At 41.4% G+C, this 22,667-nt stretch overlaps 1 protein-coding gene across 6 annotated transcripts in view; it reads right to left on the bottom strand.

Annotated features, from left to right (window-relative positions):
- Positions 1–22,667, bottom strand: part of PRDM11 (PR/SET domain 11) — an 86,697-nt gene that overhangs the window by 45,986 nt on the left and 18,044 nt on the right. For all 6 annotated transcript variants that reach the window (XM_042452855.1, XM_042452860.1, XM_042452865.1 and 3 more), the window contains 2 exons: positions 9,780–9,877; positions 9,196–9,299 (listed from right to left, as the gene is read on the bottom strand). In XM_042452855.1, coding sequence (XP_042308789.1) covers positions 9,196–9,299; positions 9,780–9,877 — 202 coding nt within the window. The remainder of the gene's footprint in view (positions 1–9,195; positions 9,300–9,779; positions 9,878–22,667) is intronic.

The raw sequence follows: 22,667 nt of genomic DNA, 5'->3' as shown, positions 1-22,667 counted from the left end.
GGAGGAGACTCTATCACCCTCCGAGGGAGTGCATTCCACTGTCGAACAGCCCTTACTGTCCTAATGTTCCTCCTAATGTTGAGGTGGAATCTCTTTTCCTGTAGCTTGCATCCATTGTTCCGGGTTCTGTTCTCTGGAGCAGAAGAAAACAAGCTTGTTCCCTCCTCAATATGACATCCCTTCAACTATTTAAATAGCGCTATCATATCACCTCTTAACTTTCTTTTCTCCAGGCTAAACATCCCCAGTTCCCTAAGTAGTTCCTCATAGGACATGGTTTCCAGACCCTTCACCATTTTTGTCGCCCTCCTTTGGACACACTCCAGTTTCTCAATGTCCTTTCTGAATTGTGGCGCCCAGAACTGGACACAATATTCTAGGTGGGGCCTGACCAAAGCAGAATACAGTATCACTATTACTTTTATTGATGCAGCCTAAAATTGCATTGGCATTTTTAGCTGCCGCAGCACACTGTTCACTCATGTTCAACTTGTGGTCTACTTGGACTCCTAGATCCCTTTCACACGTAGTTTCATTCAGCCAGGTGTCCCCCATCCTATATTTGTGCATTTTATTTTTCCGCCCTAAGTGTAATACCTTACATTTCTCCATGTTGAATTTCATTTTGTTAGCTGTGGCCCAACTTTCTAGTCTATTCAGGTCATTTTGAATCTTGGTCCTGTCCTCTGGGGTATTAGCTATTCCTCCTAATTTGGTGTCATCTGCAAATTTGATAAGTATGCTCCCAATTCTGTCATCCAGGTCATTGATAAAGATGTTGAATAACACTGGGCCCAGGACAGAGCCCTGTGGAACCCCACTGGTCACTTCTCTCCAGGATGAAAAGGAGCCATTGTTGAGCACCCTTTGGGTTCGGCCGGTCAACCAATTACAGATCCATTTAACAGTTACTTTGTCTAGCCCACATTTTACAAGCTTGTATGCAAGAATGTCATGGGAAACCTTGTCAAAGGCCTTACTGAAATCAAGTTATACTATATCCACAGCATTCCCTTCATCTACCAAGCTGGTAATTTTATCAAAGAAAGAGATCAGATTTGTCTGGCATGACCTGTTTCTCTGAAACCCATGTTGAGTTTTTGTGATTATGGAATTGCCCTCTAGATGTTCACAGACTCTTTGTTTAATTATCTGCTCTAGAATCTTTCCTGGGATTGATGTCAGACTAACTGGACGATAATTGTTGGGATCCTCTTTTTTTCCCTTTTTGAAGATGGGGACAATGTTTGCCCTCCTCCAGTCTGCTGGGACTTCTCCTGTTTTCCAGGAGTTTTCAAATATGATTGCCAATGGCTCCGATATAACATTTGCCAGTTCTTTTAATATCCTTGGATGGAGTTCATCTGGTCCAGGAGACTTAAATTCATTTAGATTAACAAGGTATTCCTCTACTATCTCTTTACTTATTCTGTGCTGAAATTCCCCTATTCTGTCCTCTGCTCCATTATCCTCAGGTTGAGCACCCTTTTCCTTTTCTGAGAAGACTGAGGCAAAGAAGGTGTTGAGTAATTCTGCCTTTTCTCTGTCCCCTGTTAACATTTTGCCATCCTCTCGACGCAGTGGCCCTACCATTTCCTTCTTCTTACTTTTGCTGCGGACATATCCAAAAAAACCCTTTTTATTCTTTTTAACCTCCCTAGCAAGCCTGAGTTCATTCTGTGCTTTAGCTTTTCTGACTTTACCCCTACACATGCCTGCTATTTCTTTGAATTCCTTTTTCATGATTTCCCCCTTTTTCCATTTCTTATACATGTTCCGTTTCAAACTTAGCTCAGTTGAAAGTTCCTTAGTCATCCATCCTGGTTTCTTGAGACTTCTCCCTTTTTTTCTTTCTCACTGGAACTGTTTGAAATTGTGCCTTCAGTATCTCCCTTTTGAGAAAGTCCCATCCGTCCTGAACTCCTTTATCTTTTAGTACCTCTGACCATGGAATCGCCCTTAATACTTCTCTAAGTTTGCTGAAATTCGCTCTCCTAAAGTCTAGAATGTGTGTTTGACTATGCCTGGCTTCTCCTTTCCACTGTATTACAAACTCCAGGAGAACATGGTCACTTCCACCTAATGATCCCACCACTTGCACCCCATTAACTAAGTCATCCTTGTTGGTTAGGATCTGATCTAAAATAGCTGACCCCCTTGTTGCCTCTTCCACCTTTTGGACCATGAAATTGTCTTCCAGGCAAGTGAGGAATTTGATAGACCTTGAGGATTTCGCTGAGTTTGACTTCCAGCAAATATCAGGATAGTTGAAGTCGCCCATCACTACTACATCTCTCCTTTCTGAGTGTGTGGTCATCTGTTCTAGAAAGGCATCATCCAATTCCTCAGTCTGGTTTGGGGGTCTGTAGTAGCCTCCCACAATAATATCCTTGTTGTTTCCCTCCCCTTTAATTTTTATCCAGATGCTCTCCACCTGGCTGCCAGTATTGATGTCTTCGATCTCTTCACTGGTGTAAATATCTCTGACATATAGTGCTATTCCTCCTCCTTTCCTGTTTGGCCTATTTCTCTTGAAAAGGTTATACCCCTCTATTTCCACATTCCAATTATAAGACTCATCCCACCAGGTTTCAGTGATGCCTATTATATCATATTTGCTTTGTTGTACTAGGAGTTCGAGTTCATCTTGCTTATTTCCCATGCTCTGTGCATTAGTGTAGAGACGTCGCAGATCATGGGTCCCATTTACTTGCTGCTTGTGCAAGTTTTTTTGCCTCCAACTGTTGGGTCCTTGCACGTTTTTTCTTGTTTCCTCTATGTCAGTTTGACTTTTTTCATCATCCCTTTCACCTTCCTTAATATTGTCTCCCTTCCCCACGGAACTTAGTTTAAAGCCCTCCTGATCAAGTTCTTGAGACTGCTGGCAAAAACATTTCTTCCAACTTGCGTGAGATGCAACCCATCTGTTGCAAGAAGTCCCTCCTCATGGAACCGCAGCCCATGATCGAAGAATCCAATTGCTTCTCGGCGGCACCATCTGCGGAGCCAGTTGTTCACATCTGCTATTTTCCTCTCCCTTCCTGGACCATGCCCTTCAACTGGCAGAAGAGACGAGATGACAACCTGTACATCCATTCCTTTCAGCTTCCTACCAAGCGCCTCATAATCCCTTTTGATGTTCTGCAGGCTGTGTCTTGCAGTATCGTTGGTTCCCACGTGGACCAAAAGGAAGGGGTATTTGTCAGTAGGCTTGACCAGTCTTGTCAGCCTCTCTGTCACATCATGGATCTTTGCACCTGGAAGACAACACACCTCTCGAGACATCTTGTCAGGCCTACAAATCACTGCTTCTGTACCCCTCAGCAAGGAGTCCCCCACTATGACCACACGCCTCCTCCGAGGCTTAGCAGTGACTGTTCCCTCAGGTGGGACTCTCAGGCTCCCCTGCTCTGTCCCTGAAGTCTGTCCATGCTGCTCTTCTTCATCCTCTTTGATAAGGGAAAGAGCTTCGAATCAATTCTCTAGCTGCAATCCCTGAAGAATCCCTTCTTGGCCTACTTCTCTTTGTGACATTCCTCCAGCTGTCTTCCTCCTGTGTATGTGAAGTGACCTCCTCTACCTTAGCATCTTCCTCTGCGTGGTACTCATCCAAGATCGTTAGTTCTGTTGTGTCCAGGAAATCCTCTTGTTCCCTAATACAGTGGTACCCCGGGATACGAATGCGCCGCCTTACGAAATTTCCGGGTTACGAAAAAAATCCATTGAAAAAAACTGTTCCGGGTTACGAAGGTTATTTCGGGTTACGAAAAAATTTTTGGTGCTTTTCGGCGCTTTTTCGCACGAAATCGCGGCTTTCGCTATTAGCGCCTATGGCTTTTTCGGCTTACGAAGATTTTCGGGTTACGAACGCGGCGGCGGAACGAATTAAATTCGTAACCTGGGGTACCACTGTATGCTGAAGTGTAGCTACTCTGGACTCCAGCTGCTGCACTTTCTCCTCCAAGAGCGCTACCAACTTGCACTTGGTGCATGTGAAGTTCTCCACTTCTGTAGGCAAGAAGACAAACATTCCACAAGAGTTGCAGGTGACTGCAGCAGATCCCTCGCCGTCCATACTGCAAGGTCTTTATTAATGACTATAACAGGACTGTGGGGTTCCTCTTTAAAAAATTCTCTGGTAAAAACCAACGTTAAGGCCCCTGATGACTTGGCCTTTTTCACCAGTCTGTGGAAGCGAGTTCAGTCTACTGGGAATTCTTTAAGAAAGGCTCATACTTTTTCATGAGCTATACAATCAAAGGCTTTTGTATAATCTATAGAGTTCGGGGCAATTTTCTTCTGAAATTCTTTAGTGCTCCATTATCCAACATGTGCTTGCAACAGGATCCCTAGTAGTTCTTCCTTTCCTGAACACAGCTTCAACATATAGTACAACATACAGTATTTCTTGCTCTAAGTATTGTAAAAGTCTTTGTAGTAGAATTTTGAGCATCAATTTGCTCCCACTTTGCATGGGAAATTAATGCAGTAGTTTACTGCAATCCCTGGTGTCCCCTTCCTTGGGGACTGGAATGTACTGTACAGTGGTACCTCGGGATACGAAATACCCAGGTTACGAAATTTTCGGGATACGAAAAAATCCCATAGGAAAACATTGCTTCGGGTTACGAATGTTTTTTCGGGTTACGAAAAAACTTTTGGTGCTTTTTTCGGCTTTTTCGCACGGAATCGCGGCTTTTCCCCATTAGCGCCTATGGCAATTCGGCTTACGAAGGCTTTTCGGGTTACGAACGGTGCCACGGAACGAATTAATTTCGTAACCCAAGGCACCACTGTATATTGAACATTTCAATCTGTGGGCCATTGTTTTGTTTTCCATATTTTGTTGACAGATTTTAAATCGAACTAGAGTAGCTTCTGCCTCTGTAACATTATGTATTGAGTGACATTAATATATACAAATTATTTAAAAATTTGAACTAGAAATTAAAATAAGGATTCTAAGCATTATAGAGAAACAAATATTCCAGTTAGCTTCCACGGTGTATATTAATTAGTGAAAGATAAATAATTAGCTTGAAAATTAACTTGGACATATACACTGGTGCCTCGGGATACGAAATGATCGGGTTACGAAATTTCCGGGATACGAAAAAGTTGGATTGGCAAAAACTGTTTCGGGTTACGAAATATTTTTCGGGTTACGAAATTCATTTCGGCGCGAAATTCAAATGCTGCAAAGTGCAGCTATAGGCTTTCCAGTGCTAACGGAAAGCCTTTTCGGGTTACGAAATTTTCGGGTTACGAAAGGAATGGCGGAACGAATTAATTTCGTAACCCGAGGCACCAGTGTATATATATTAGACACTTTCAAATTGGGGGATTTGAAATCTGTTACTCTTGAAAACATGGAAAATTGAATTCGGGTCTTTGTGAAGTATGCTGAGTGAGAAAGATGAGATCCTGATACTGGGATCTTGACATTTTGGATCCGTTAAGATACAGGGATGAGGCTATATCTTTTTCTCATTTGTTATCTGATTTGGAAATCTCTTTGATAGGATGATCCTGCTTTATGATTTTGTTCTGCTTTAATTGGGGTAGCTTAGATTACTAATGCCAGTCTCAGGGAATGTGAACATTATAAGTAAACTACTTCTGTGTTTCAAGAACACATAATGATTTTGAAAGAACCACTGATTTTGGGATTTGGGCAGACTCCAATTCTTGTGCAAATTAAAATAAAAGCTAGTTATATTATTGAGTTCTCTGCCAATATCTTATATTTAGCTCCTTTGTGGCAGCATCTCGTTTCCTAGAAAGATTAGAGTGTGCTTCTGTCAATGCCAGTAAATGGAGCAAATGACAGGAGCTCTCTCTTGACTATACAGCACTAGTATGAGGGTTAAAAAACACATGTCATAAACAAACCAAGGTAAAAAAAGGCAGGACTGTTTTCTCTGATATCTGTGTCCATCCATCAATAGTCCTATTCATCAGGAGGGCTTTAAACTGAGTTCCGTGGGGAAGGGAGACAATATTAAGGAAGGCGAAAGGGCTGGAGAAAATAGTCAAACAGACATAGAGGAAACAAGAAAAAAAGTGCAAGGACACAACAGTTGGAGGCAAAAAAACTTGCACAATCAGCAAGTAAATGGGACCCATGGTCTGCAATGTCTCTACACTAATGCACAGAGCATGGGAAATAAGCAAGATGAACTTGAACTTCTAGTACAACAAAGCAAGTATGATATAATAGGCATCACTGAAACCTGGTGGGATGAGTCTCATGATTGGAATGTGGAAATAGAGGGGTGTAACCTTTTAAAGAGAAATAGGCCAAACAGGAAAGGAGGAAGAATAGCACTATATGTCAGAGATATTTACACCAGTGAAGAGATCCAGGATATCAATCATGGAAGCCAGGTGGAGAGCATCTGGATAAAAATTAAAGGGGAGGGAAACAACAAGGATGTTACGGTGGGAGTCTACTACAGACCCCCAAGTCAGACTGAGGAATTGGATGATATCTTTCTAGAACACAGTCAGAAAAGAGAGATGTAGTAGTGATGGGCGACTTCAACTATCCTGATATTTGCTGGAAGTCAAACTCAGCAAAATCCTCAAGGTCTATCAAATTCCTCACTTGCCTGGAAGACAATTTCATGGTCCAAAAGGTGGAAGAGGCAACAAGGGGGTCAGCTATTTTAGATCAGATCCTAACCAACAAGGATGACTTAGTTAATGGGGTGCAAGTGGTGGGATCATTAGGTGGAAGTGACCATGTTCTCCTGGAGTTTGTAATACAGTGGAAAGGAGAAGCCAGGCATAGTCAAACACACATTCTAGACTTTAGGAGAGCGAATTTCAGCAAACTTAGAGAAGTATTGAGGGCGATTCCATGGTCAGAGGTACTAAAAGATAAAGGAGTTCAGGACGGATGGGACTTTCTCAAAAGGGAGATACTGAAGGCACAATTTCAAACAGTTCCAGTGAGAAAGAAAAAAGGGAGAAGTCTCAAGAAACCAGGATGGATGACTAAGGAACTTTCAACTGAGCTAAGTTTGAAACGGAACATGTATAAGAAATGGAAAAAGGGGGAAATCACAAAAAAGGAATTCAAAGAAGTAGCAGGCATGTGTAGGGGTAAAGTCAGAAAAGCTAAAGCGTAGAATGAACTCAGGCTTGCTAGAGAGGTTAAAAAGAATAAAAAGGGATTGTTTGGATATGTCCGCAGCAAAAGGAAGAAGAAGGAAATGGGAGGGCCACTGCGTGGAAAGGATGGCAAAATGCTAACAGGGGACAGAGAAAAGGCAGAATTACTCAACACCTTCTTTGCCTCAGTCTTCTCAGAAAAGGAAAAGGGTACTCAACCTGAGGATATTGGAGCAGAGGACAGAATAGGGGAATTTCAGCACAGAATAAGTAAAGAGATAGTAGAGGAATACCTTGTTAATCTAAATGAATTTAAGTCTCCAGGACCAGATGAACTACATCCAAGGGTACTAGAAGAACTGGCAAATGTAATATCGGAGTCATTGGCAATCATATTTGAAAATTCCTGGAAAACAGGAGAAATCCCAGCAGACTGGAGGAGGGCAAACATTGTCCCCATCTTCAAAAAGGGGAAAAAAGAGGATCCCAACAATTATCGTCCAGTTAGTCTGACATCAATACCAGGAAAGATTCTGGAGCAGATCATTAAACAGAGAGTCTGTGAACATCTAGAAGGCAATGCCATAATCACAAAAAGTCAACATGGGTTTCAGAGAAACAAATCATGCCAGACAAATCTAATCTCTTTCTTTGTTAAAATTGCAAGCTTGGTAGATGAAGGGAATGCTGTGGATATAGCATATCTTGATTTCAGTAAGGCCTTTGACAAAGTTCCCCATGATATTCTTGCAAACAAGCTTGTAAAATGTGGGCTAGACAAGGCAACTGTTAAGTGGATTTGTAACTGGTTGACCAGACGAACTCAAAGGGTGCTCAACAATGGCACCTTTTCATCCTGGAGAGAAGTGACCAGTGGAGTCCCACAGGGCTCTGTCCTGGGCCCAGTACTGTTCAACATCTTTATCAATGACTTGGAGGAAAAAATTGGGGGAATACTTATCAAATTTGCAGATAACACCAAATTAGGAGGAATAGCTAATACCCCAGAGGACAGGATGAAAAAATTCAAAATGACCTGAATAGACTAGAAAGCTGGGCCACAGCTAACAGAATGAACTTCAACAGGGAGAAATGTAAGGTACTGCACTTAGGGCGAAAAAATGAAATGCACAGATATAGGATGGGGGGACACCTGGCTTAAGGAGGCAACATGTGAAAGGGATCTAGGAGTCCAAGTAGACCACAAGTTGAACATGAGTCAACAGTGCGATGCAGCAGCTAACAAGGCCAATGCGATTTTAGGCTGCATCAATAGAAGTACAGTATAGTGTCTAGATCAAGGGAAGTAATAGTGCCACTATATTCTGCTCTGGTCAGGCCCTACCTGGAATACTGTGTCCAGTTCTGGGCGCCACAATTCAAAAAGGACATTGAGAAACTGGAGTTTGTCCAAAGGAGGGCGACTAAAATGGTGAAAGGTCTGGAAACCATGCCCTATGGGGAACACCTTAGGGAGCTGGGTATGTTTAGCCTGGAGAAAAGAAGGTTAAGAGGTGATATGATAGCCGTGTTTAAATATTTGAAGGGATGTCATATTGAGGAGGGAGCAAGCTTGTTTTCTGCTGCTCCAGAGACTAGGACCCGAAGCAATGGATGAAAGCTGCAGGAAAAGAGATTCCACCTCAACATTAGGAGGAATTTCCTGACAGTAAGGGCTGTTTGACAGTGGAACACACTTCCTCGGAGTGTAGTGGAGTCTCCTTCCTTGGAGGTCTTTAAGCAGAGGCTAGATGGCCATCTGTCGGGAATGCTTTGATTTGGATTTCCTGCATGGCCGGGGGTTGGACTGGAAGGCCCGTGTGGTCTCTTCCAACTCTATGATTCTATGAAACCCCATTTTGATAACTTCTGAAGCTGAGCCTTATTAACAATGTATGCAGTGGATTAAACTATGTGCTTCCATAGGCCTAACACAAACCACATTCCATTACTTGGAAAAGAGGGGACCTACTGCTATGCAGGTAGAAGTGGTGGGATTCCCAGTGAAACTTGTTCCTTCCTAAAGATTTAAGTAAAGAACTGACAAATCAGTAGTTCATTCAAGAACAAGAAACTTACACCAAAAATCAACTTGATGAAAACTCTTTGACATGATTAAATCTTGCTTTCCTTTCAGCTTTTTAGGCTCCGCATCCACAGACTGGGAGTCAACCTTTCCAGAGCTGAGAAGGAAACAAAAGAGCAAAGAAGGAATGTAAGAGTGTGATATTTTAATATAAGAGTTTAATAGAAAACACTTTTAAAAAGTTAACAATTTTCATACATAAGGTAGATTTTGTTATGTTGTGTTACTTTAATCCATCACTGTGGTTCTTCAAGTCCCATTGTTTTCCCTACATAACAATGTACATATTTCCTATGTACATATGTAGAAATCTCTCTCTACAGACACTAGTGCACATGTCACATACAGACACAGGGAACTGCTGCATATTAGGGTGCATGTTTTTTTACTCAGAATGAAACCAAGTCCAAGGGGGACTGTCAGGTGCCCTACAAAAACCAAAATCTTACACTGAATATATCTCAAAATGCTTTGCAGCATGCAGAAAACCATGGAAAATGCACAGGCAATGACTGAGAGACAAATATACGTGAAAAGGGATTACATTGAAATATCCAGGCTTAGTGTATCCTCTTACCAAAGTTGTCCATATTCCTCTTCCCGGCATGGAGAGCAGGGTTCTGCCTTGATAGTCACCATCTCCGCCAAGCAGTCATTCAATTTTTCACTCATGTTCTATAAGAAATTTAAAGATGGATTACAGAAAGGTAAATCATTTTGGAAATGGTAGTTCTCACATCAAAACAATATTTCCATAGTGACATTGGAAGCTGTCTTTATACTAAATCAAACCATAGATACATGTGGTTCAGAATCGTCAACTTTGATTGTCAACAAACAAGTCTCCAGTGTTTTTGGCAGGGTTTTTCCTAAGTCACAGGTGAAGATATTCCAAATTCCATGGTGGTCTCTATCCAAGTATTAACCAGACCAACCTTGTGTAGCTCCTTGCAATCTGAATACTTCAAGGTGTGTCCAATGGTATGTTGGCTCAAATATTCCAAATATCCCTAATGGGGACACCTTTCCTGACAAAATAGGGCATTGCACTGGCTCTAACATGACAAGCCACTTATTAGTAAATGAATCCAATGCTAGGGGAAAGGCACGATATAAAATAAACAATCAAGTAACTTTTTGGTGTACCATGATGCAGTATCATCTTTTTTCCAGTAGATCAAATTCAAGTAGCAAGCTACCTGGGGCTACTTTAATTTGGCAGCTAATTTTAGGAAGTATTTAAAAACAGACCAGCAAAGTGCTGGGCAAATTCTTCACAGGAATACTGCTATGTGGATATTTCAAAAATAAAATCTGTTACAAACAACAGGGTAAGTATCACCCATATACTAGGCTGATGATTGACTGATTCACTTTTGGTTTTCTTTTCGGTTTTTATTGGGGGGGGGGGAGAGGCAGGATACAATTCACAAACCCTATGCTCCTGAAGGCTAATTGGCCTTTTGAAGTGATTATTCACCTGGGGGGGGGGGGGGAGAAAAAAAAAATTTTTGGGTATCCGTTTTTTGGGGGGTTTGGGGGTGGGGTTGGGAGCAACAAAAATGAATTGGAGCTGAATGCAGATCACTGACTGCATTCTGTATCCCTATTTTAAATCAACAATTTAATCAAAGAAATTCTATTGACTTCTGGAGCAGTTACGCCATGAGGTGTTTTATACCAGCAAAGGGATGAAATGCAATTTCATACAACTTTTGATGTTACATTTTAATAACACCTTGAGCCATGTTAAATGTCATTCAGAAAGTTACACAAATAGGAGCAGGATGCATGTTAAAGTTAAGACCAATCATGAGGTTTAAAGCATTATTGTTCAATAATGATATAAAAACATAGAATATCAACAATATTGTTTTATGGAATCACAGATTGTATTTCTACTTCTACTTCAAAATTGTATCTGTATAGGAAAGGAGCAAACATAATGGAGAAAGTATTATTGTGTATATGGCAACTGCATGAAGTTCACTGTGTTTTCTTATTACACTTAAAAATTTCTTATCAGGTTCAGTTCGTAACAGAGTATTTTGCAGTTTTTAAAAATATTCCTTTAACAGCTCAGGAGTCCCTGCAGTATAGCTCTTTCCCATATCACTTGGTAATATGGGAGACCACCGTCACCAAAGATCTATGCCAGGGGTAGGCAACCTGCGGCCCGCGGGCCGGATGCAGCCCGGTGAGGCCTTGGGACCGGCCCCAGCCCGGTCCTGCTGCCGATTGCCGCCGGGGCCTTTGGGGGGCAATTGTCTATAGAAGCCTCAGAAACATGCATTTATATTAACATTTTTTTAAAAATCAACAATTTTTTCACGTGTCCTCCATTTTTTTAAAAGTGTCTTCCATTTGAAAATTTTGTCCTACATTTGTCCTGGTTTATTTATATATTTAATTTTTTTTAAAAAAAAATTATTTATTTATTTAATGCTTCGGCCCCCCCAGTTGTCTGAGGGACAGCAACCCGGCTCTATTATTATTCCTAGAAAGAGTAACAGCATAAAATGAAGTATTGGTATGAAGTCATCCCATGTAACTGCAGACTTCTAATGTTATTGCTTTGTCTGGAAAAGAGCCACACCACTGTGCCTCTATCATATGTAAACCATAACAACAATCTATTTCTAGAAATTTGGAAAACCATCTGAATTCAGAAACATCTATTTTTCTAATTTCAACATAAGTAAATTACAGTACAGTCAGTCCTCCATATCCATGGATTCTGCATCCACAGATTCAACCATCCACAGCTGGAAATATTCTCTAGAAAACCAAACAAACAAAAGCAGAAAACAAAAAGAAGGAAACCTTGATTTTGCCATTTTATATAAGGGACACCATTTTACTATGCCATTGTATATAAGTGGGATTTGAACATTTATGGATTTTGGTATCCATAGGTCTTGGAACCAAACCCAAGCTAATATCAAGGGTCCACTGTATCATTCTGTAAGCAATAAAGTTGCATCAAGTTCATCTGTGCTCTTGCTTATTTCTTCCTCCTTGTAAGCTAACAGCGAGTTCATAGTACAACTTAAATTCTTCTGGACTAATAAATCTTTGGACATGTTTGCAGTCCTTTTAGGCACCCTGCATCCACACAGGTCACTTTGATCCACGATTCCCAGTCTAAATACTACCCATACTATCATATCGGTACTCCTGGGATTCAGTATGCTTTCACAGTTTCCTTTTACAAGGGTGACCAGATGTCATAATCCCAAAGGAGGACAAGACACTGCAAAATATAGAACATTCAAGAAAAATATAGGACATACCAAAATAAAATCTAAAAAGACTAATATAAATTTACATTCATGCCTCTTAGTCATGCTCAACATAAGAGGGCATTTTGGAATTCCTCCTGGATAGACAGAAGGTTGAAATGTAGGACATGTCCTGGAAAAGGAGGACATCTGGTCACCTTGTACATGTGTGAAAGAAAAAAAAAGTAGGGGAAGTTGGGGCTTGAGTTCTTTAGGGGTATCATACTGAAATTCAAACATATATACCATGTTTCCCCGAAAATAAGACATTGTTTTATATTTATTTTTCCTCAAAAAGACACACTATGGCTTATTTTCAGGGGATGTGTTATTTTTATTAAGTATGGTACAATAATCTACATGTATTCAAATATAGTTGTCTTCTTCTGTAACATCGTCATAACTCTCAAAACCCAGAATTCCATCCTGAATTTCTTGTAACTCCATTTCCTTTAGAACCATTGGCCCCAATCCTTCCGTTCCTTTCTCTCCCCCTTCTGTTCCGCACAGGGGCTATCGCTATGTCTTATTTTCGGGGTATGGCTTATATTGCACAAATGCTTAGAAACCTTGCTACGGCTTATTTTATGGGTTTGCTTTATTTTGGGGAAACAGGGTAAGGACAACACATTCCTCAAAATTATACCTGTTGCTCTTGGACCTCACCACCCTCACCCCAATCTATAGAAGAATATATAGAAGACCTTTTTGCCACAGACACCTCTGTAAACTATAGGACTGGTAAGAGCCAATTCAAATATCCATTTAGGCAAGCAGCACTTGTGACAGTCTTGGAGGAGCCACTCTCCTTCAAGCATCACACAAGTAGTTGATAAAATGTGCATGTGGGGGGAGAATTAAAGTAGGTGGGACCCTTTATAATGATTTGAAGTACAGTTGGGCCTCATTATCTGCGGACTTGCAATCTGCGTATTTAAGGATCCGTGCGTGGATGGCAAGCCCCCATTGCCCCCAATGGCGGCGAGTGCATGCAGCTGTACTGCCATTAGGAACAGTGCCTGTTGCCCCTAGTGGTGGCATATGCACAGAACAAAAATGTCATTAGGGACAATGGGACTTCAGGTAACCCCCATTGTTTGGGGACAATAGGGATTCACCTGAAGTCTTTCTTTCTTAATTGTTCTAGGTCTTTGCTATATTCTCCTAATATGGTGTCATCGGCATATCTTAAATAATTGATGTTCTTTCCTCCAATTTTCATGCCTCCTTTCTCTGAACCTAATCCTTCTTTACATATGATATGTTCAGTGTACAAGTTAAACAGATAGGGAGATAAAATGAAGTCTTCCTGACCCCTTTTCCAACTGGAAACTATTCCATTTCTCCATATTCTGTCCTGAAGATGTCCTCTTGTTCTGAGTACAGGTTACGCATCAGGACAATCATATGTTGTGGCACACCCATTTCTTTAAAAGCGATTCATAATTTTTAATTATCTACACCAGGGGTTCCCAGCCTTTTTGACTCACGGAGACCTAAGGGCTCCATGGAGCACAGGCTGGGAACCACTGGAGTTCTCAACCTTTTTGACTTGCGGAGCCCTAAGGGCTCTACAGAGCAAAGGTTGGGAACTGCTGATAAACACAATCAAACGCTTTGCTTTAATCTAATAAACATAGGGTGATTTTCTCCTGAAATTTTTGTTGTGCTCCATTACCTAACCTATGTTTGCAATAACCTGTTTGCTCTAAAACCTGCCCTCAACTTATACATGAGATTAATTTATAGTCGAGCATATACTGTATGTCTTCTCTTGACATCTGAGATAGCATAAGCTTAGCAAAATGTGAAGAAAAAAATCTAAAGAATTCACACTATTTCTTACAAATGCAAGATAGCGGTGATGCAAGAAAACAGACTATATGAAAAAAAGGCCTCTATTCATGCAATTGCTTTTGAAGGGAGTTGCTTCCTCCAGGATCTCCAAACAGTATATGCAGGTTTTTGAAAAACAATTCAAGGCAGAAAAGTTTGCTGCAACTGTTCCAAAAAGCATTATGAAACTACAGTAGTCAGAACGTATGATATACGTTCTGCCAATGAGAGGTGCCTGCAGCGTTTGTTCTCCACCTTCAACACTTTGCTTAAACCTCCCTCTCCTCCTGTCTCTTCATCTTTCTCTCCTAATGACTTTGCTAACTATTTCATCTCTAAGATTACCACTATTCGCTCTGAGATAGTCCCTCCTGATTCTTCTTCTGCTCTTAATCTTCTATCGCCTTCGCCTAACAAATTCCTACTCGTCTTCTAATCTCTATAGCTCCTTCCTTTCTGTCCTCGCTTCTCCATATCTTCAATCTCTCTCTCTCTCTACAGGCTCCTTCCCGTCGGACTTCAAACATGCTCTCATTTCCCCAATTCTGAAAAAACCTTCTCTTGACCCCTCCTCTTTGTCTAGCTATCGTCCGATTTCTCTTCTCCCCTTTCTTTCTAAGGTTTTGGAACGGGTTGTCTATTCGCGCTGTCTTGAGTTTCTTGAAGCCAACTCCATTCTCGATCCCTTTCGGTCTGGTTTCCGCCCAAAGCATTCCACTGAGACAGCTCTCACTAAGATCTCGAATGACCTTTTACAGGCCAAGGCTAATGGCCTTTACTCTGTTCTCATTCTTCTCGATTTGTCTGCAGCCTTTGACACTGTTGATCACTGTCTTCTAGTTGATATACTTTCTGACCTTGGGTTCTCAGACTCTGTTCTCGACTGGTTTAGATCTTACTTGTCTGGCAGATCTTTTGCAGTAGTTGCAGGGGGTCTGACTTCTTCTCCTGTTCCCTTATCTGTTGGAGTTCCCCAGGGCTCTGTTCTGGGTCCCCTTCTGTTTTCTCTCTACACACTGTCCTTAGGAAAACTCATCAGTTCTTTTGGTTTTTCCTACCATCTGTATGCCGATGACACCCAGCTGTATCTTTCTGCCCCTGACCTTTCTCCAAGGCTTGAACAGCAAGTCTCATCTTGCCTTACAGCTGTCTCACAGTGGATGCGCCATCGGCGTTTGAAGCTCAACATGTCCAAGACGGAGCTTCTTGTCTTTCCTCCTAAGTCCACCCTTCAACACTCCTTTTCTGTCTCTGTGGACAACATTTCCATTCAACCAGTCCAGCAAGCCCGCAGTCTTGGCTTTATCTTTGACTCTTCTCTGTCGTGTATCCCTCAGATCCAGACCACAGCCAAGGCTTGTAGATTCTTTTTGTACAATATTGCCAAAATCCGACCATATCTCTCCGCCTCTACTGCCAAGATCCTGGTCCATGCCCTAGTGATCTCACGACTTGATTACTGTAATGTCCTCCTGGCTGGGCTTCCTTTTTCTCACCTCCGTCCTTTAATCTCTGTCCAGCATTCAGCTGCACGCATTATCACTTCCACCCACCGCTCTGACCACATCTCTCCTGTGTTGGCATCCCTTCACTGGCTCCCTCTCCCTTTCTGCATTCAGTATAAGCTCCTGCTGTCGACATTCAAAGCCCTCCATGGACTGGCCCCTCCTTACTTATCAGACCTTCTTTCTCCTCACCTTCCCACCAGGGCCCTCCGTTCTGGTAGTCAAGGGTTCCTGTTTCAGCCCAGGATTTCCTCTGCCCCATCCCGGATTCGCCCCTTTTCACTTGCTGCCCCTCACTCCTGGAACCTTCTTCCTCCACAAGCAAGAGCCATCACTTCATTAACCAGCTTCAAAACGGAGTTGAAAACCATCCTATTCAGAGAAGCCTTCCCAGGCATCGCATAATTGTCGCTTACTATCTGATGTTCTGTTGTTGGCTGTTTATCGATCCATTTCCTGTATTGCTATGTACTGTATATGCATTATCCTACTTGTGAGTATGTATTTTCCCTGGATAATGATTAACCTTCCATTTTGAAGCCAAGCCCTCCCTCCAGTCCATCTGCCTTGGTCCAGGCCTCGGAGGTTGAGAGGAACTGCTGGACCTCTTACCCTTTCCCGTCACCACTCCCTTCTCCTTCTGTGTCATGTCTTTTTAGATTGTAAGCCTGAGGGAACCGTCTAACTAAAAGGATTGCATGTACAGCGCTGTGTAAATTTACAGCGCTTCATAAATAAAGGTTAATAATAATAATAATATACAGTGGTATGATATATATGTGATATACCATATGATCTAAAACCCTTCTGAGCCACAATTTTAACCTCTTGCAGACAGCTACAGTCCGTATTATTCAAAGGCAGCAATATGAATGTATAAACACTTCACATCGGTGCCATTGAATATGGGTTATGACCGTCCACTTTTTTTTGCGTCTGCGGAAGCCCTGGGAGCAAGGCCTAGTCAATATGGAGGGCTCCTTGTATTCATATCTAAATTTTCCATTTTAAAAATCAAATACTTTTCCATGTTCCTTGCCCAACATTGTGCTGTCAATCTCTTTCTTTTCAGCAATTTTGAATCTGTTGTATTTTGGAGTGGAAATTGTGAGAAGAAACTCAAAACAGCCCATCCTTTCTACTGAATAGAAACTGTTTATTTTCCAGGAACAACAGCTACCACAACAGACTTCATGGGTAGTGAGATTCATGGATAGTGAGATTCTACTGCAGAAACAACCATCAGAAGTGAATGTTTCTGAGAACAGAGAGCCAGGTGAAAAGAGAAAACTGAAAGGCTGGCAATTTTTGGCTACAGACACCTATGCATGATAAACAAAACCTGAATTATGCTGAAAATGAACAAATGTTTTTGTTTTCATCTTAAGGTTTCAAATATGCCCCAACCACAAGGCCATCAAGTATTAAGCACTGAAGTCAAGCTTGTAAAAAATAATAACACTAGAATGTGTACTCTAATTAAAATGAAATGTAGTAAAATGAATTTTAAACAAATGATTTGTTTTAATAGTGTAGTAGTTTAATTCCTTTTTAACTGTCATTTTTGTAAGTTATTAATTGTACTGTGTTTTTAGCATATGTCAGCATATGTATCAAGTGGATAACAAATTTTCATACACAGGTGCAGGTACACCAAAGTTGAGTCCTGAAGCATACAAAACATACATATTAAACACACTATTTTATTAAGTTTGTGAAATCTTGGGTTTTGGAGGGATTCCACCATATCTGGAAATTTCACACAGTGAAATGCACTTGCTTGGTCAAAAGAATTAAATTATGAGCCTTCAAGTTGCCTGTCAACTTTGAGCGATCTCATGCATTTCACAGGATATTCTTAAGCAAGGGATACTCTGACGATGTCTTTCTTGAATAGCCTTCTGGGATGAGATATTATCTTATTCCTTCAAGGTATTTAGACAATTTCATGAACACTATCTCTGTGTAAAACTTTAGAGGAAGAGAGGAATCTTTTGATAAAGAACCTACAATTTTAGAATTTTAGAAAGCAAAGTGGAAGCTGCTCTCAAAGCACTTGGAAGAAATAAAATCACCAGAAACCAAAATAGCTATTTAACATCTACATGAAACTGCTGGGAAAGGTTGTCTGGAGTAAGATGTCACCAGTATGGTAATGATATCCAGCTCTGTCACTCCTTTCCACCTAATTCCAAGGAAGCCGTTCCTATCCCAAACTGGCGTCTGGCAGCTGTGATAGACTGGATGAGGTCAAACAAATTGAAACCTGAACCGGATAAGACAAAAGGTGCTCCTGGTCAGTCGAAAGACAGATCCAGGAATAGGGATTTAGCCTAAGTTAGATAGGGTCACACTCCCCCTGAACACTCCTGTTTGTAGCTTGGAGGAGCTTCTGCATTTATCTTTGAGCGCTGAGGCCCAGGTTTCAGCAGTGACCAGGAGTGCTTTTAAAGCTAGTGCACCAAGTGCACCTGTTCCTGGAGTCAGATTTGGTCACAGTGGTATATGCCCTGGTTATACCCTGTTTGGATTATTATAATGCTCTCTATGTGGAGCAACCTTTGAAAAGTGCTCAGAAATTTCAGCGGACCCAAAGAGCTGCAGCCAGGTTGTTAACTAGTACCGGCTACAGGGAGCACAAAACTCCCTTGTTCCAACAGCTCCATTGCTTGCTGGTCCATTTCCGGGCACAATTCAAAGTGCTGGTTCTGATCTATGAAGTCCTAAACAGCTTGAGTCCAGGTTTTCTGAAGGACCATATCTCCCTTTATGACCCCACTAGAGCAAATTCATCAAGAGAGAGGCCCTTGTCTCTGTCCCACCTCTCTCTCAGGCTTGTTTAGTGGAAATAAGCGAAAGGACCTTTTCGGTGTCTGCTCTGGAACTGATTTCTTAAGAGAGGCCAGGATGGCCCCATCCCTGCTCTCCTTTTGGCGGCAAATAAACATATTGTTGTACCGTCAGGCTTTTTCAAACTGACAAGGGTTGGGTTATAAAACAGTGTAATAAAGTTTTTAAGTTTTGTATAGAGTTTTAATACAATTTAAATTTCAGTGCATCATTAACTTTTAAAACTATTCGTTTTTAAAATTTTATAATTATACATACGTACATACATACATATATATACACACTCACACATATTTTATTAAATCATTTTAAAATCACTATATGGAATCGTAAAATACCATAGCATGCGTTTGCCAAAAAAATTCCACAACATACACCGTCTCTTACTTTACACAAACATATAGTTTCAAACTTACTCATTTTTAACTATACAGTCTTATGATTTTAACAATCAGTCATTACTTTGACCTATTTGGCGATGATGGCCATCCACTACTTCCCTCTTTCAGTTCCATCCACTTACTACCTGTCCTTATTCCCTTCTCTATTCCCTTCCTCCTCAAAGCACTTTCCCTTTTCTCCTTTCTTCTCTTCTCTCTCTCTTCCCTCTCCGCTTTCTCTCTCTTCTCTTTTACCTTCATTTCATTTTCAAGTCCTCTCATTCACCCTCAGTTCGCTTACTCTTCATCTCTGTTGCTCTTCTAGATTCACTTACTCAGACCCTCAATCACTTCCTTGATAATTATACATTTTACCACTTTTGTATTGTTTTTAAATTGTATTGTTTTAAACTGGCTGTTTGCCACCTTGACTCCCTATATAGGGAGAAAGGGGGATGATAAGTAAATAATAATAATAATAATAATAATAATAATAATAATAATAATAATTGTCTCAGAGAACCCTAATAACAGGTAAAATTGCCCCCAAGTTCCTAAAGGGAATTGGGTCACAAAAAAATTGACCTCAGGGGGCCAAATGCAGCCCATACTTTGCCCATTCAAATCAATTATCTTGCTTCTTCAGGAATACTTTGAAAACCACCATAACTTTACAATGATGTAATTTCACAGAATCATAAAGGTGGAAGAAATTACAATCCTCAATATGACATCCCTCCAAATATTTAAACAGGGCTATCATATCACCTCTTAACCTTCTCTTCTCCAGGCTAAACATATCCAGCTCCCTAAGTCACTCCTCACAGGGCATGGTTTCCAGACTTTTCATCATTTTGGTTGCGCTCCTCTGGACACATTGCAGCTTGTCAACATCCTTGTGGTGCCCAGAACTGGATGCAGTATTCCAGGTGAGGGCCTCACCAAAGCAGAATAGAGTGGTACTATTACTTCCTTCAACCTAGACACTGTACGCCTACGAACACAGACTAGAATTGCATTGCCTTCACATAATTGACTCATTTTCAACTTGAGGTCTGCTAGGACTGTTAGATCCCTTTCACCAAGGATTGTTGTCAAGCCACATGGTTCACCAGAAAAATGTTATTCTGTGCTTCTATGCTCTGACCCACAAGAACACACACCACTTGGCAGCTAGCTGTGAAGAATTTGCAATGTTTAAACCTGCCTCAGTTTTAAGATCCTTAGGAGAGGGCTTTATTTTGGTCCTACCACTGTCCAGCACCTGTCTGGTGGAGATATATGAGAGAGCCTTATCAGTGACGGCTCCCAAGCTTCCTTAGAAGGGTAGACTGGCCCTCTGTCTTCTCCCTCTGCTAGCAGGTAAATACCTTTTTATTTAGACACATGACCAATTGGTTGTGCCAAAAGGTCTTTTAATATATTTTTATTTTTATGTTTTAAATGCTTTTATACAATTTCAAATAGTTATGTTTTAATAGAATGGTTTATTTTGTAAGTTAAATCTTCATTTTTATTTAAATAATAAATTTTAATCATCATTTAATTTATGCTGTGATGTTGGGAGAAAGACTATGTAGAAAGCAAGCAAATGAACAGTAACTTTGTGGTCTGATTTGCAATACATATTCACCCTACCTTATCAGTTCCACCTCATCATTCATATTTTTCTGCTTGTCATGTGTGGAAATCAGCTGAAGACCTAAACTATGCAAAGTGTTGCTCTGATATGCTTTTTTATAGTTAGCACTGTCACATCCACATCCACACACACAAACCCCACTAACTTTATCAATGCCCTTTTAACTTTGCCTAGCATTATCTCAATGCCTGTTATACAGTACATTTGACCCAGGTAGGCAGATTTTGCAGCTACAGGTGTTAATCCAGTTGTAAATTCCCATCTAAGCTTCTTGCTTGCTTACTCCGGGCATCCTGCCACACACTCAAGAGGGAATCACTACTGATCATAAATTTCTAGACTCAACTGCTGGTTTTACAAACAGAAAAGTATTGTCTTTTTGTTGGCCTATGGATGTTAGGAAGCCAAACTACTTCTAGCTGTTTTAACAAACTGAAGTACTACAGAGATGGATAAATGGTGATACCACATGTCCATATGTCAAAAAATTTAAGCCCAAAAATGTGCTCCAAAATCCTAGGTAGACGTATATACGGGTCAATACAGTAATATTTCTCCGTGAGCCTTGGGAAAGCTGTGCAGAAGGGAGGGAGGAGACAGAGGAAAGAAATTGGAGGTTTCTGTCCCTCTTTTTGCAAGCCATCAGCCTTGGAGAAAGGAGGGAAATCGGAGATCTCTGTCCCCCTTTTTGCAAGCCATCAGCCCTGGGGAAAGGAGGGAAATCAGGTGTCTCTATCCCCCCTTTTGCAAGCCATCAGCCTTGGGGAAAAGAGGGAAAACAGGGATCTCTATTCCTCTTTTTGCAAGCCATCAGCCTTAGGGAAAGGAGGGAAATCGGAGATCCCGTTTTTGCAAGCCATCAGCCTTGGGGAAAGGAGGGAAATCAAAGGTCTCTGTCCCCCTTTTTTCAAGCCATCAGCCTGGGGGAAAGGAGGGAAATCAAAGGTCTCTGTCCCCCTTTTTGCAAGGGGGGGAAAGACAGGAAATTGGAGGTTTCTGTCTCCCTTTTTGTAAGCCATCATCAGCCTTGGGGAAAGTTGTGGGGAAGGGTGGGAAATCGGAGGTCTGTATCCCCTTTTTGGCAAGCCATTAGCCTTGGGGGAGGTTGTGGGGAAGGGAAGGAAATTTGAGGTCTCTCTGTTCTTTTTTTTTCCAAGCCACCAGCCTTGCGGAAGATTGTGGGGAAGGGAGGGAAATTGGAGGTTTGTGTGCACATTTTGCATGCCCAGACTGTGACGCTGGGAGAAGGAGGGAGTGAAGTGGTGTTTCTCCCCCACCCTCCATTTAGATTCTTTGTTACATGCCCCTGAGTTTGACCCTCGACTTATCCATGGGTCATATCAAAATCCATGATTTTGTCCCCCAAATCTGTCCTCACCTTATACATGAGGTGGACTTATACATGAGTATATATGGTACTCGAATTATTTTCCCACTGTTGCATTTATATGAGCACAATCATGCGGGCCTCCAAGTGTGTAGCAAGGCCTCTGAACAAAATATCAGGAGTACTAGTAGAAGACCTAGGGCGGTGTATTTGTTTGAACACTGAACAATGACTTTGGAGACCAGGGTTCAAATCACTGCTCGGCCATGAAAAACCACTAGGTGACCTTGGGCAAGTCACACTCTCCCAGCTTCAGAGAACATCAAAGGCAAACCCCTCTCTGAATAAATTTTGCCCACAAGAAACCCTGTAATACAGGTCTGTAATAAGGTCTGTAATAAGGTCTGTAATATCAGACCTTATTTCTCCTCACCTTCCCTCTAGGGCCCTCCGTTCTGGTAGTCAAGGTCTGCTGTCCCAGCCCAGGATTTCCTCTGCCCCATCTCGGATTCGCCCCTTTTCACTCACTGCGCCTCACTCCTGGAACCTTCTTCCCCCGCAAACAAGAGCCATCTCTTCTTTAACCAGCTTCAAAACGGAGCTGGTTAAAGAAGAGATGGCTCTTGTTTGCGGGGGAAGAAGGT

The sequence above is a fragment of the Sceloporus undulatus genome, chromosome 1, assembly GCF_019175285.1.
Source record: "Sceloporus undulatus isolate JIND9_A2432 ecotype Alabama chromosome 1, SceUnd_v1.1, whole genome shotgun sequence".
NCBI classification, from domain to species: Eukaryota; Metazoa; Chordata; class Lepidosauria; order Squamata; family Phrynosomatidae; genus Sceloporus; species Sceloporus undulatus.
The sequence above is the reverse complement of the archived record's forward strand: the minus strand, read 5'-3'. Positions and strand labels throughout refer to the sequence as shown.